The 14,982-nt window shown below is 36.8% G+C and overlaps 1 protein-coding gene across 1 annotated transcript; it reads right to left on the bottom strand.

Moving 5' to 3' along the window:
- Positions 1 to 2,606: 2,606 nt before the first annotated feature.
- On the bottom strand, positions 2,607 to 11,629 carry nat16 (N-acetyltransferase 16). The gene is made up of 4 exons (XM_084405296.1): positions 11,307 to 11,629; positions 5,955 to 6,178; positions 4,585 to 4,809; positions 2,607 to 4,471 (listed from the first exon to the last, which is right to left on the bottom strand). The coding sequence occupies exons 2-4, from the start codon at positions 6,168 to 6,170 to the stop codon at positions 3,905 to 3,907; spliced, it is 1,008 nt and encodes a 335-aa protein (XP_084261422.1). The 5' UTR covers positions 6,171 to 6,178; positions 11,307 to 11,629; the 3' UTR covers positions 2,607 to 3,904.
- Between the last annotated feature and the right edge of the window lie 3,353 nt (positions 11,630 to 14,982).

The following is a 14,982-nucleotide window of genomic DNA, read 5'->3' as shown; positions in this document are numbered from 1 at the left end:
AACTGGCCCACAGTCATACAGGAGGATAACAAGTGGCTATGTATATATTTGCTTTTGTATATCTTGGCACTCGAGGTATTACTTTAGTGCTGAGTCTAACAAACCAGAGCTTGGGAAATACCTATACTGGTCAGGGCGGTCTGTCTACCAGTACTACAGTGTGCTGTCTTCCTAAATAAATAACAAACGCAAGGCCTGATTGCCTCTCTTGCTAAAGATCATCTGCACAATACAAAACGAATGTTTACTCATTTTTAGAGTGGTAACATGATCTGGATCGCATGTCCTCTCCTCGCCACCTATTCCTAGCATAGCCGCGGCTTCATCCCTCGTCTCCCTCTGCAACCAGTCTTATTTTTCCGTTCCAGAAAAAGAAAGTGAAAAGCCACTTCATAATTGAAAGAAATAGGTATAAAGTTCACTCCACGTGTGCCAGCAAAACAAGGGGCAATGTATCCTTTACATCTCTACACCATCAGGTGGTCACATGCCTCTAACCTTTTATAGTCTCAGTGCCCTGACACTGGGACCTGTGTAATATATAGTTACAACCTCCTGCACAATTCACAAATACTTGGAAAGGCAATTAGACATCAAAAGTGCTAAAAGGTGGAGCTGAAAGATCAAAACAATAGCAAAAGAGAAATATTCTTTAGTGATTACTGGATTAGCAAATGTCTCACAGATAAAAATGACAAAAGAAAGTAACAGCTAAATATAGAGGCAAGTGACCGAACCACTAAGGCCTTGTCCACACTAATATGTTTTCGTTTGAAAACGCATCTTTCTTTTCTCCGTTTTGTCCTTCCGTCCACACCGAGATGGCGTTTTTAGCAACGAAAACGAAGCTTTTTGAAAACGCTCTCCAGAATGGATGCATTTGAAAACGCCGTTTTTGCGTGGGTTTTTGAAAACGATGACGCATATTTAGTCATGTGACGCATATTGTACCAATAGATATTCATGTTTATACCGGTACTGTGCCTGTGCTATTCACTTTCACACTGTTGCTAAAATATGTAACTTTGCACACTCTTCATATCCACAGTCCTGCAAAGATGACAGAAAATTCACTCGCATTTGCTGTCCTGCGGCAAAACATGAGAGTAGTTGCGTTTTAGTGAGTGCGACCTGGACGCATGGTGAGATAATTTGCTAAATAAAAGGATCCTGCAAGAAGAATTGCGTGATAACTTGATCATTTCTTGTTCTGTCTATATCATCTTAGTGAGGTTTTACGAGGGTTTATGCATGCACTGTAAGGTGAATTTAGCGAATTTGAAAAACGCTAGTGTGGACGGAGAACGTTTTGAAACGAAAACTCCGTTTTCAAATCTATCCGGATTAATGTAGACATAGCCTAAGGTAAACTGACATAATACATAACACTTAAATCTAAATACACTTCACTATGTACAAGAGAAAACACAAACAGTACACATTTTGGGTCTCTAATCTATCATGTCTAAATATGCCGAGTGCTTTAGAGAGGAGAAAAAGGCCAATTAAAAATAGCATATCAAGGATGCTTATCTCTAACATAATTTGTAGCTTTTTAAAGGCCAATATTCACTGTTTTGAGTTGAGAAAATGTCATTTCCATGGGAAACTGAAGCATTAATGTTCCTTGTGCTTCTCGATTACATATTTTTAAATTGGGTTTGACCATTTTCTCTGAAAGCCCATAGCAGACATGAAGGATTTCGAGATTTAAGCCATGAAAGATTTTGATCAAAAATTCCCTTTCAAATCACGCCCCCTCCCAAACAAACATATAAATGTGTATATGTATGTACACCTATACAAATGCAATAAACTGACATTTGAACTGCAGTTAATAATCTTCAAAAATGCCTTAACTTTCAGAATCAAAAAAAGGCTGCCTGTTTACTGACCGCAACACAAGTCCCACATGCAGCTGTCCAAATGGAGGAGACGTGGCCTCCTTTTCATCAGTGGATGTTGAGAGTTCATACAAGGATACAAAATAAGTCCACCAAATCAAGTCAAGCCAGACACATAATTAGTAATAAGAGTAAAGAAATTCAGGGTTTCAGTTTAGTGGATACAGATTGACTTTCAGATCTGCCTGAAAATAGGAGTGGACTCTGTGAGGACTGAAACTGTAAGTTATATTACATTAGATTTTTTACATATATATTAAGATATAAATGAATAGAACTTTTGTTTCATTTAACCTTCTGATTAGTGCCAGAAAATTAGCCATTTGATAAACAAACAGCGATGCATTTGCTAGTGTGGACCGTGTGTCTCTCATTCTGGCAAAGTTCTTCAGGGAAAGAGCATGCTGCAATCTGGGTTTGGGGCAAAATAACTTAATATGGTTCTGAAGGCTTTTACTGTTTTTCTTGATCTGTGTTGGCAATATTTCGTTTCACTTTCTTCCAAAACAAGCCCAATAGAAGGAGATGATGTGTCCTTATCTTCATTATAAAAAGGAGCACTGGTGATTTCATCCATTCTTTTCCACCGGATAAATTGTGTCTGTCTGTCAACTTTAAAAAATAAAAATCTTCATTGAGATGAGTGGCTGTCACTTGTTTTGCTCAGGTTTCCAATTGTCCAGAATATGAGGTTTTGTTTTCATGATTCCATGGGTGAATCGCAGAAGTGTTTTTTTTTTTTCATTGGAGAACTGAATTTGGAGGAATTTCCTCAAGATCACGTTTCTTCTGAATCATATGTAAAATGTAACAAAATCACTACATAGCGATGCCTACATCAAATTATAACTGAACGATTTTTAACGAACTATTTAAGAAAGAACATTTATACAAAAATGTATACCATATATATCCCTAGTTATGTTTTCTGCATTTTTTTATTTAAATGTGATCCAATCAGTCAGTTTATAATCATTTTAGAAATAAAATATGAATAAAAAAAACAATTGTACTTGTCTGTTTCATTTTTAGTTATTAATCGTATCTACCTGAATGTACTTCTAGCAATATTCCAGTGTATTATAATTGAAATTGCACTTTAAATCTACAGTTAGTTAACAAATACTGATAGAAATTAATTTTAGGTTCAAGTACTTAAAGCAAAAACTTGAGACTGTAATCTAAATGTATAAGCGAGTTCTCAGCCAGACATTTATCATTTGATACAGAGTTTAAAGCACTGCAAAGTACTTTTGGAGGAAATATTATTAAAGGCAATTTTTTCGAGGAGCAAATCAGAAAGGTGTTTAGTCTGAGATTACATTTTCCCAATGTGGTAATGTTAGTCAATTCAAGTTAATTAAAACTGCCTCTAAAGACCATTTTGATTTGCATATGGGTAGCCTTTTATAAAGTCCCTTTAAAAAAAGAAATGTTGTTCTTGTTTTTTTCCCCCTCTAAATACTCTAGCAGCTACAGTGCCACATTCTGAAAAAGCAACAGACACTAAAGTGAGATCCCATTTTTTTTTTTCATAAAGTGCCCTAAAGATTGTGCAGTTTTCTTTTCAACTCAGCATGAGTAAATATGCTTTCACTGTCAGCGATGCTAACAGAAATGAAAGGGCCTGGAACAATTTGGGTCCCTAATTTTATATAATCTGGAACTGCTCCCTCTTTTCCAGTCCCTGTCCTGTCAGCGCCACTGTTTACAGTACTGCATATGGAAATAAATTAAGTAACCTAAACAAGCATCTACCACATTTATTCTAGTTTGTTCACTTACATGCATTTTATTTTAATTAATTAATTGCTGTTAAAATAAATTAAATCCTATGTGAGCATTTTCATTAAGCGGAATAGAACTGATTTCTTTTTTTTGTCCCTTTAAAGTAGATATTTTAGGTGTCTTTTAGGTGCCATATTTGAAGGAGATTTTTCCTCTCGTTATGTAAGTTTGGTGTCTAATTTTTAAAGGAAGGTGTTTCTGAGGCTCCTCGACTAAACGACATCAGACTCCACAACACACTGCTCTGTGTACTCTTTCACCAGCTCCACTTTAAGGGTCTCCCTAAAGAAATCGGCCATCGGCTTCCACAGCGCGGGCTCCAGGAACACCTGACACATGACGTAACCCTTCAGAGTGCCAGTGTGGCACCTCAGGTGGCACAACAGCTGTTGTATGGCCAGTGTCAGGTCTTTACCAAACATGTCGATGTTGAGGTAGTACCAGTCATCACCGATTGGCACATGGAACGGGAAGGTGCACATGCTGGCCATGGTTGGGCGCTTGGCATCATCAACCATCCAATCAATGTCCTTCTTCAGCAGGATGTCCATGTTGCTAGACAGAGGCTTGAAGGGCTGCCAATCTTGAACAATGGTAGCATTGGGAAGGACACCCTGCATTAGAACATCGCTTAAGAAGAGCTGGTGCACCTCAGCTGGCTCCAAACGGACTGGGATGTTTGTGGTGGACAGACTCTCCCCTGATATAGTGATATTAGGCCCAAGATCAGCAAGGCGTAATTTTAGGTCTTCAGCATGGAAGCGCACCAGGAGGATTCCCTTCACGTTTGAATTTGGTGACAGAATGGAGACAATGTGGCTTTAGCTGGTTTTATTCAAGATAAAACCTTACCTAAACAAAATGTTTATATTTTAATGTAAATGGTTCTTACCTGTTTGGTGATGAGCCGGTATTTCTGGAAGTCTTTTGGTCCCAGTTGGTCATCTCTTGTCAATCTGCTGACTTTAACGTCAGGGTACTTGGACTTAACCAATTGAGAGCAAAACCGAAGAAGTACCCCTGCCACACCTTTCCCCCTCTCCTGTGGGGCAACACGAAGCCCTTCCACCAGCATGGTCTCACCATCATCAATAACACACACTGACTCCAGTGCAATCTGGAAAATGTAGTGGCATAAAAATCAGACCTAAGTTATATCTTCAATAGAGGAAAGGGAGAGTTTAAAAAAAATAATACTCACCTTCATTTTGTTCTAAACCTACATGACTTTCTTTTATTCATGGGACACAAAAGGTATATTTTGAATAATGTCTTGATCAGTCTTTCCCAAATAATATGAATGAATGGGGCTGGGGCTGTCAAGCTGTTTAATTTTCAGTGAATAAATTAATTTATAGGTACACTTTGTAACTATCAAAATTAACAAAATTGAAATAATGATTTACTATGGTAAGCCTATTGTGGGATGGTTTTCACTGGAAATTGCATACCAAAAAGCTACAGTAATATCTTCAGCTAGTGAGATCCTTTCCATCGAAACTGGTTATGTCTCTTAAACCTATAAGTGAATGTTTTATGAGCAGTAGGATAATCTTTCTCTTTTTTAGTTATGAGAAAGAACCATATTCATTCGCACAGTCATGCAGAGCCAAAGCACAACCAAAACAATGTTCTTCCGCAAAATGCATGTAGTTTTGTTTTTTAACCACAAAAGTTAGATAGTGTACCTTTAAAAAAAACCTTATCACTGTTTGGCTTCAGAAGACACAATGTTTGTGGACAGAAGTTTTCAGCCTTTCGAGTTGTAATTATCAACCTGTTGTCAACTAAACATAGAAACGTATAGGTCTTTTCTGCCAAAATAAAAACTGGAAGAAAATAATAAATATATATAAATATAAATTATATTAAAAAGTATTGTTTTACAGTACAGTTGTATTAATACAATAGTAATATAAATATAAAAATCATGTATTATAATTTATAATTAACTCTAATTAAAACATTTAATTATAAATTAAAAATACAAGTTAGACAAGTTGTTATTATTAATTTTGCCTGGATGTTTTAGAAGAAGCTATTATGTTTTCATTTGAGATTAAATGTTTATCATATCACAATTCAAAATGCAATAAATGACAAAACAGTAGCAATTTAATTTTTGAGTCATGATTTTGATTCATATGAGATTGGAATGATATGGGAATGGACAAATGATTTTCATTTTGGGTGAACTATTCCTCTGAAGGAATGAGGGTGTAACACGCACTGTAGAAAATCTCTCCATATCCGCTTTCTTACCACTTTGCCTTGCTTGCGAGCCAAAATGACAGTGCGGTTGCTCTCTTGCAGCCAGGCTTGATAGCGGGAGGGCAGATAGTCCAGGCCACCATAGATATCCTTGCTCATGGCCATGATGTCATCGAAGTCCTCTTCCGTCGCCACCGTAAACTGCAGGCCGGTCTGAGGAGGGGCCTCAGGGAGCTGAGAGCAAGGCAGGCCGTTTTCAATCTTCATCCTTAGAGCTGTAGACACAGTCAATCATGGAAAGAGTTTTACAATGAGATTTCTACTTGAGAATTACGTTATGATCTGTGACCCAAAAAGAGGTTCCATGTGACATTCAACTTTTTGTCCCTTTGCAAATTTTATTTCCTGCATTTTAAGTTTCAAGGATGACAAGATTGAGCTTTACCAAAAAAAATGGTGTGAGGGTCCTTATCAGCTCAGTACAGTGCAAGGTTTGTGCTTCATGTCGCAGTGTTTATCTTCCCGTGCCAACGCGCCAGCAGGTTGGCATCAATAGCGGCAACTTGTAACCGTGCCCAAATGCGAGACAGACGCCCCTCAGCCAACGCACATACACAGACATGTCCACCTCCCATTGCCAGAACCCTTAATCCTTTTTTTAATTCTCACTGAGCAGCATTGCCCTGGTTCCCAGTGGAAAATAAACACATTTTTTGAAAGGACTTGGGAAATAATGGGTTGAGACATCCAGGGGAAGGTGGAGCGGATGGGTAGGCAGATGTGTGCAGGCACGCATATATGGGTAGTGAGTGTCAGGGATTGAAAGGCAGAAAATCCGTGCAGTGGGAACAACACTGCGAACAAGTCACAGAGCAAACATTGTTTGCACCCCCTTGGGCCCTTACCGGTTGAGAAAGCCCTGGTACTTTTCCATTGATGCACTACTGTAATGGGAAAACCCTTCATGTCCGAAAGCTTATTTGGATTTGGCAAACATATATGGGACAGCACTTTGTGATGCTGTGACAAAAACTATTCACGCATGGTTCATTTGCCAATTGCTATGCGATTTTCGATCTCTTAGTCTTTCATTTGCCCTTCAATTTGTAATGGGATAGTTCGCTTAAACTCAACAGATGTCTGATATTTCCATTGGGCCGGATCAATGTGTTTCCCTAGATTCCTTAACCTAACTCATGCTCGGTCAGTCTAGGTCTGGTAACCCTTATTAACCCCAAATGAATTTATCTCTGTAAATAAGAGAACAAAAAAATATCAAAGCACCAATTAGCAAATTCCATCAGGTTAGTGGAATCTGTGAGGCTGCATAACGGTCCATTAATGAGTTCCAAACAATTGTGATTTTATTTTTATTATTTGGTTCTTTTGACAATATAACTCCTAAATGGACTTTAGCACCAATGTGTTAATTAGTGTCTGTGAACATGTAGTTATAGTGCATGACATCTTTCAATGAGATGTGTTATATAATTGCAAAAAAAGTCATTATATGCTGTTATATCATAGGGCTTGACTTGTCATCTTTCCATGGGACAGAATTTAAAGTTGCCTCAGGCGGAGTTATTACAATTACATCACTGAAGGAGAGGATGACTGTGAAAAAAGTATCAAGAAGAAGTATAACATCAAGAAGAAAAATCATGCTTTAAACATGCTTGGGGTAAAATATGGGGATTAAGTATGAAGTCAAGAAAACAATCACATTGTTGAGTAGATCATGAGGACCTGGTCGAGAAAGACTATGTAAATCTAGTCAACAAATAAAGCTCTCTGTATGTTTTACAACTGACTGCTCCATGGAGTACTGGAATCCGACTGCACAGATAAACATCTTCTGCAGAGACACTGAGCAGAATATCTGAATCTGCCCTTTGTTTTCAGTCTTTTAACCAAAGCTACTTACATTGTATTCAGAGTATACATTTTATCAATTCACGCATTCCCTGGGAACCATGACGTTGATGTTGCTCTACTGTGAGAATTTTCACGGGCCCCAGTGCTGTGGTTATAGATCTAGGCTGGTAATGTCAAAAGGCTCTAAGTTCAAACATTGCAAGGAGTGATCAGTGGGCTGTAGCATAACCACGTTATTCCAGGTATTATCTTTTTAATAAATGTACTGTGCATTGGTTTGAATAAGTGTCTGTTAGGACCACATACTTAAATTAACAAAACTAAACCAGTTAACCCCTGCTCTTACTTTCTATTCAAGCCGTGATACTGTTATGGTCAAGTGGGCTCTCATGAGTTTATTGCACACTGCATAGTTTTATAGATACATGCTCCTACAACCTTTAACAAAGACAATTGATTTGATGCATACTAGTATGATGTAGTGTCTGACCTGACCAACAATTCGGCACTGCCAAATAATGGGCTTCTGTGAGCTTCTAATAGGTTCAGTTTGATTGAGATTGTACCCATTATAGTTTATTTTCACTATTACTGTAGTCAGGCAAACACTTGCCACCTGTTAAAAATGAAATGGAAAAAAAAGTCACATGTTTGGGCTAAGGTCCTCAATAGGTTTTGCATCTCAACATCATATTAATTAAATATAACAACGGTCAGACGTATCTGTCTATTAACTTCAGTTTTGTTTTCGTACAAGAATCACAATTAGGTAAAATGCAAAAAATTAAGTAAAGGGAAAAAGTTGGTCACTGAGAAGGTCATAAGGACATAAATGAAAGTGTAATCTACAAGGAATGTTACATCATTCTGTTCTCTCTACAAGCTTATTGTGGCACATTTACATAATCTGAATAAAAAAATATTCTGTTTACCAGCACTTTGCTTTAAATAAGAACATCACAGATAAATCTGAGCTCAATACATAATGTGAATAAAAAATATTATAATGGTAAATAATTCTGGACTAGATAAACTATTCATCATCCATTCTCATGCATCATACAATTAATTTAATCTATTCTGTTCTTTAAATTCCTGTCTTAGATGACAAAACATTGCATTCTGTAGCTTCCCCTCCCATATGTATTTATATAAATTCATTAGACCAGATTATGGGAGCACAGAGGATAACCTTGAAAAATAATGTCCCTTTCATAACATTTCCATTTTAAATGCCTGCAATACAATTCAGTAAGAAAAATGTGTGATATATATAGTTTTAGAAATGAATCCATCAATACATGATGAACAAGAGACATACTGAAATTAGATAATTCGCAGTGCTTTTGTGTTTTAATTGCTCTCTTTTTTCATGCAGTGTCATTTTGGCGTCTCATTTCAGCATAAAAGCAAACTGACAAACTGTCAATATTTTATTATAGAACACATATTTAGGTCAGTGGTAAGTTCCGTTCGTGTCACATGGTGAACATGATAACCAAGTGGAGTCAACACAGTAAGCCCTGTATGAATATGTGAAGATAAAGGTGACAACACTCTGAGAATACAGAAAATAATCGAATTTAACAGAAAGTTCACCCAAAACAAGAATTTTGTCACAATTTATTCTCCCTCATGCCGTTCCTTATGTGTGCTTTTGTTCTGTGGAGCACAAAAGGAGTAATTCAGAAGAATTTTCACACAGTTATTTTTTATACAATGCAGGTTCATAGTAACCAAATAGTGTCAAACTCCAAAAAGACCTAAAAAACAACAGTCCTTATTACTTGTGCGCTATATTCAGTTATTTGTGCGAGGAACAGAACAAAATTTTGGATTTTACTCCTTAAATTTCATTCTCCATCCTGCTTTTTTTGCCGCATTGCATACTCTTACAAGACATGTTAGAACCAACTGCTTTTTGACTTCAAGGTTAGGGGTAACCAACCACACACAAAGCTATCATATGACACAAGGCATAGGAACTATTTTTATAGAGGTTTTTGTCCTTTTTTGGAGCATGACACCCATGGTCACTATAAATGGATGGAAAAAAAATATCTATTGCGTTCCATGGAAAAAATTAACAATACAACATATATGGATTTGGAACAACGTGAGGGTGAGTAAAGAATGACAGAATTTTTATTTGTGGGTGAATTGTCACTTTATTCATTAGTCATTCTTGACGACATTATAATGAACAAAAACAACTTGCATGCTTGAAACAATATTCTTGACAGATAAAAATGTGTTCAGTCAAATTATGACCATCAGGACCACATATCTCTCTTCAAGAGGCACAGAAGTGTGTGTGTGTGTGTGTGTGTGTGTGTGTGCGTGCGCGCGCAAAGAACTTAAAATGCGCTCATTAAATGCAGTATTGCGGTATGTGGAGCAAAGTCAAAAACCAAAAGTAGCATGATAAAATGGGCTAAGCATGACACTGGTACATGCCTTGCACTACTGCAGCAGCTTGCCTGCACACTATGTCCATTAATAATAGGGCATGCCATATGTCTCTCCTACTTCTCGCGGTTATGTCATGTATTACACTGGAGGTATGGTGCGTCAGCATGGGCATTCACGTGCCAGTGGAAAATAACTATGATATGAGCCTGCCGACTTCACCAGCAAGAACTACAAAACACGAACAGGACATGCACATTGCATCGGTTAACGAAGAATCGGCCTACATTCGACTTACATTAGATTTAGAATTCTTAAAAAACATTAACATTTCTAGAAATAGGCATATTATACAAATACAACAGATATATGATGATATATTTAACGATGGATGCATTCAACATCTTCAAAGCCGTGTCGTGTTCTCAGCATCACTGCAATTCGACCCTATTGATTCGCCCCGCCCCCACTCGAAACACAAATTAAAGCAATGATCTAACAAATTCTTGCTAATAGATCTCACTCTAATGGTGCAATACTTACCGTATATACATTCATATGATGTTTATATTTATATTGTAAATTCTAATATAAATAAAAAAATAATATTTTTTGTGCATTTTAGCCTACATAACGTTTTGACACGTCAAGTGGGGAGGCATTAGACAGGAATTCCTATCATCTATTAACGAAGCAGTTCCATTGTTACTATTAGGCTATAACTGGATGATTCGATACATTTCCATTTTCCACAAATTCCGTACCGGCATCCGGCATAAATTGAAAAACGTCGCACGCAGAGAGACCAAACGAAAATAGGCTGCATGTCGAATGAATGCCAACATATAACAAAACCTATACTGCGGGGTTCCCGGCGAATCCTTTACATTTCATTCAGTGCCTTGTCGGCTCTAAGAGATATGAATTTGGGCCGCGCAAAATAGCCGTGAGACTTGAAAAAGGGTGAGAAGGACAATACAGCAAATGCGTGATGTTCATGACAATTTGAAGACGTGAAAATCCAAGTACAATGACTGTTCGACCGCGCCGAGCCCTTGCCATGCATAGGCTGCACGAGCAAAATCCTTTCTAACGGGGACAGAGGACCATTTCACTTACCTCTACGTCGTGCGTCGGACCGGAGAAGAATACAGAGGTCAGATTGGCAGATGCTGAATAGATGTAAGCTTTCGTTGCACTGCGGTTAGATTAAAGGCAGAATTTTTAGGTAATGCCGGTTCAGGCTTACAATATATGAAGTATGAGGTCACTGTAAAGCCCCTCCCAGAATTCCCATCCTCATCCCCATCCCCCAGTAAGGAGCAGAGAGGTATGCCAACCCCCTAAACTATCACCCAATCATGATCGACCTCTCTCTCTTCTCTCTCCATCTGCCTCTCTCCCAATGCGTCCGAACACTAAGAGTGCTGTTCTGTTGACTCAGTGCATGCTTTGCTCCCCTTGGTTTTTGCAACTTAAATAGATACTGTACATACACAGCTGCATTTGAGTAAATGTGCTTTGCATATACAAAAGAGATGGTGCACAGGTGTTCGGACAAGTATCGACATTGGTGACCTCTTTTCAGGCCAAGGTCCCTTTAGGCAGATAGAAAGAACCCTATATATTATTAAATATTGTACAAAACTGAGTGTTGCATTTACTGGCCTATAGTAGCAGGCATATATCATAATAAAATATGTATGTACCTGATCATATACTTGTACATTAGGCTACATTAAAATGCTATGTAAATTTAAAATTTTAAAGCAGGCGCGCACAATGAAACATTTAGCTGAACTCTTGCTTCTTAATTTTGTTAAACACCTTTTTTTTCTTACTTTTTTTCATAAACAATAATTTGCAGATTCTAGGCCTACTAGTGCCAAGGACCCCTAGAGGTCATGTTTTTTGAAGACACAGATGGGTTTATTACTTTTCCATTTGGCTAACTAAAAAAAAAAGAAAGAAAGAAATGAAATGAAATAGGCCTATAACTTCAGTCATGATGGTTAATGTTATGACGCTGAAATCTGTAATTGACACCAATGAAACAAAATATGTAATACATAATACATTTCAGATTAGACATAGATTAAAGATTAGATACAGACTGAAAAAGCTTACAGATAACATATCTTTGAAATGGCAAAAACAACACAGATTTAACAATGATAACATATCCATTTGAATTAGGTTTGCTGATACTGATGCAAAATGACTTTTGTCATCATTAAGACAATTTGGAACTATTAAGAAGTAGCCTACAATAGACTTCTGTAATATTTACACGCAAAAAAACCTCTGACCTACTTTTTCATTTTGTTGAGACTGAATTAATTAAAGTTCAGTTAATTAAACTGAATTAATTGGTGAACATAAGGCAGACTTCAATAATTTAACACAAAAGTGGAAGACAAATTCTCACAATTTCTCAGTTTTGGCACGGCAAAAAAATAAACATAATAAATGATCTGTCAATGTTAAAGTTCATGGAAAAGGATTCAATGAAAGTGAATGGTGACTGAGGCTGTCAGTCCTTTTTAAACATATTCATCTTTATCATTATGTGTATATGTATGTTCGTCCATATGGAAAATCAACTTTAAGTTCATGTCAAACTATACAGATGATACTCATTTCAGGAGCCGCATCATATTTGGACAGCAGTGAGTGGTAAGTAAAATGGAAAAGCCTTCTGAGGCAAATCCTCTTAAGGTTATAAAATAGAAAAATATGATGTGATTTAGATTTACTGAATCAGATTTGAATAAAATCACTTTCCTTTTAATCTTTATTCTGTCTTTTTTATGCAAGCGTGATCATAAAAATACAATTCCTAACCTGTCATTCATTGTGTAAATCAATTTGACTAGCTTGACCTTGTTTTGTCTCATCTTACAAAGCCCCAAGACGGCCGAAGTTTGGAATAAATGCACCATTATGTAGGAACTAGTACATGAAACACGGGGACAATCGCCTTGAAAATGACAAGGCATTCCTTGTTTGTTTGTTTTACTCAATAGTGTTTGTCAGTAAAATATAACAACTTATCTGAAATTATATGACAAAATATTCATTCTCCCTTATAAAATCAAACATGTTTTATGAAATCATAAAATATCCAAAAACAGTCAAGGCATAGCCTACACATTCATTTAATTAGTTTTGAGCATTGCATTTCCGATCAATCACTAAAACGTCTTGGCATCTCTCAGTTTTTGCAGAAAACCGCAGTTCTAAGACGTTCACACATCCACTAAAATCATGTCACGCAATCACCAGCAGAGGTCATAATCACCACAGAATTGAGCCAATCTTCATGACAACCTCTTCAGGCCTACATCTTTACCAAGCATTGCATAGCCTACCCTTTTTTTTTTTTTTTTTTTTATGCTTCCTTTTGTATTTAATTTATCTTTCTTAATGGTCTGTTTATAGACTTATTATATCTGTCTACCTTTTGTTTTCAGTTATGATTCTGGGTTTTAATTTGGATTCGTTTGCAATGCTCATGTGGAGGATTTAATCTTAAAGGTAGCCTAATGCAGGCCATGTCAAGAATGCCGTAGCCTATCATTTTGAGTATGTATGTAGGCTGTATTGTTATATGTACATATATTCAGCATTTTATATAGGTCTATATACATTAGGCTATATATAGTCTAGTCTTACAGAGTCATTTTAAAATAATTCCAATTAATAGATCATGCATTATAACAGATGGCTCAACTACGTGTTTGGGGAAAAAATGCATTTCTTTATTCATATTTTTCGTGTGTGCACTATAACCTGATTATGGTATCAGCACCATGGTTTAAACCATATTTAACTAAACATCTCCATGTCACTGTGTTAAATTTCGATAGTAGCCTACTATTAAAATACCTAGTATATATTTAGCCAGTTGAAGGTGACCTCGGCGCTTTTGGTGTTCACAAAAACGATATACCTGTGAAAACGTCATAGGATTACATTTATGGTCAATATTAACAACGGGGGTTATAATTTAATCTTTAGTAACAAAATTGGTCAAAATCTAGACAATAATTAAAAGGATTATTAAAAAAAACAGTTTTAGTTCTAAATTTTAGTTTCTAGAACAGCATATCTATAGGTAGCGTGGCCGAGCGGTCTAAGGCGCTGGATTAAGGCTCCAGTCTCTTCGGGGGCGTGGGTTCGAATCCCACCGCTGCCAACGTTTTTGAATGTACGGCTAGCATCAGCCGTAATGCATGTACAATTTAAAGTTCACATGACACGTAAAGATGCCTGAATGCCTACATTTAGGCGGAACTGGGTATGAAGTATAATGTCATGTCATATGTTGCTTCAGTGGTTCCATCACAGGCGGAAGTACTTTACCGTTGATGAAATGTCAGATCTGAGTTGACGGAAATTAGATCTATCACATCATATTGTATACGGGAGAAAAAAAACCCAGAATAAGATCAATTGATTTTAGGTTCCAAGGTTTGCAAAAAAAAATTATATTTCAGGTATTTCTGTCACTATAACAGGTTTAGACAAATACCGAGTGTGATAGTATACCGGTATTTAAAGTTCATAGTATTTACTGCTGTGAGAAATTGTTTTCGTGTGAAAAGTTTGAGCGGTCTCTAGTGGTGTGTTTCACAAACGACAAGTGGTGCAACCTCTGCAGGCCTTATCTGCTAAGTATAAACGAAAGTAACGACCGCTTAGTCTTTTATAATATTTTTTTTATTCATTGAATTCTTAATGTACACATATATAAAGTGTATAAACGAGATAATAAACGAGAACAGCCTTTGCA

The sequence above is a fragment of the Rutilus rutilus genome (genome assembly GCF_951802725.1).
Source record: "Rutilus rutilus genome assembly, chromosome: 3".
Classification (NCBI taxonomy): Eukaryota; Metazoa; Chordata; class Actinopteri; order Cypriniformes; family Leuciscidae; genus Rutilus; species Rutilus rutilus.
Note: the sequence above shows the minus strand (reverse complement) of the source record. Positions and strands in the feature narration are given on the sequence as shown.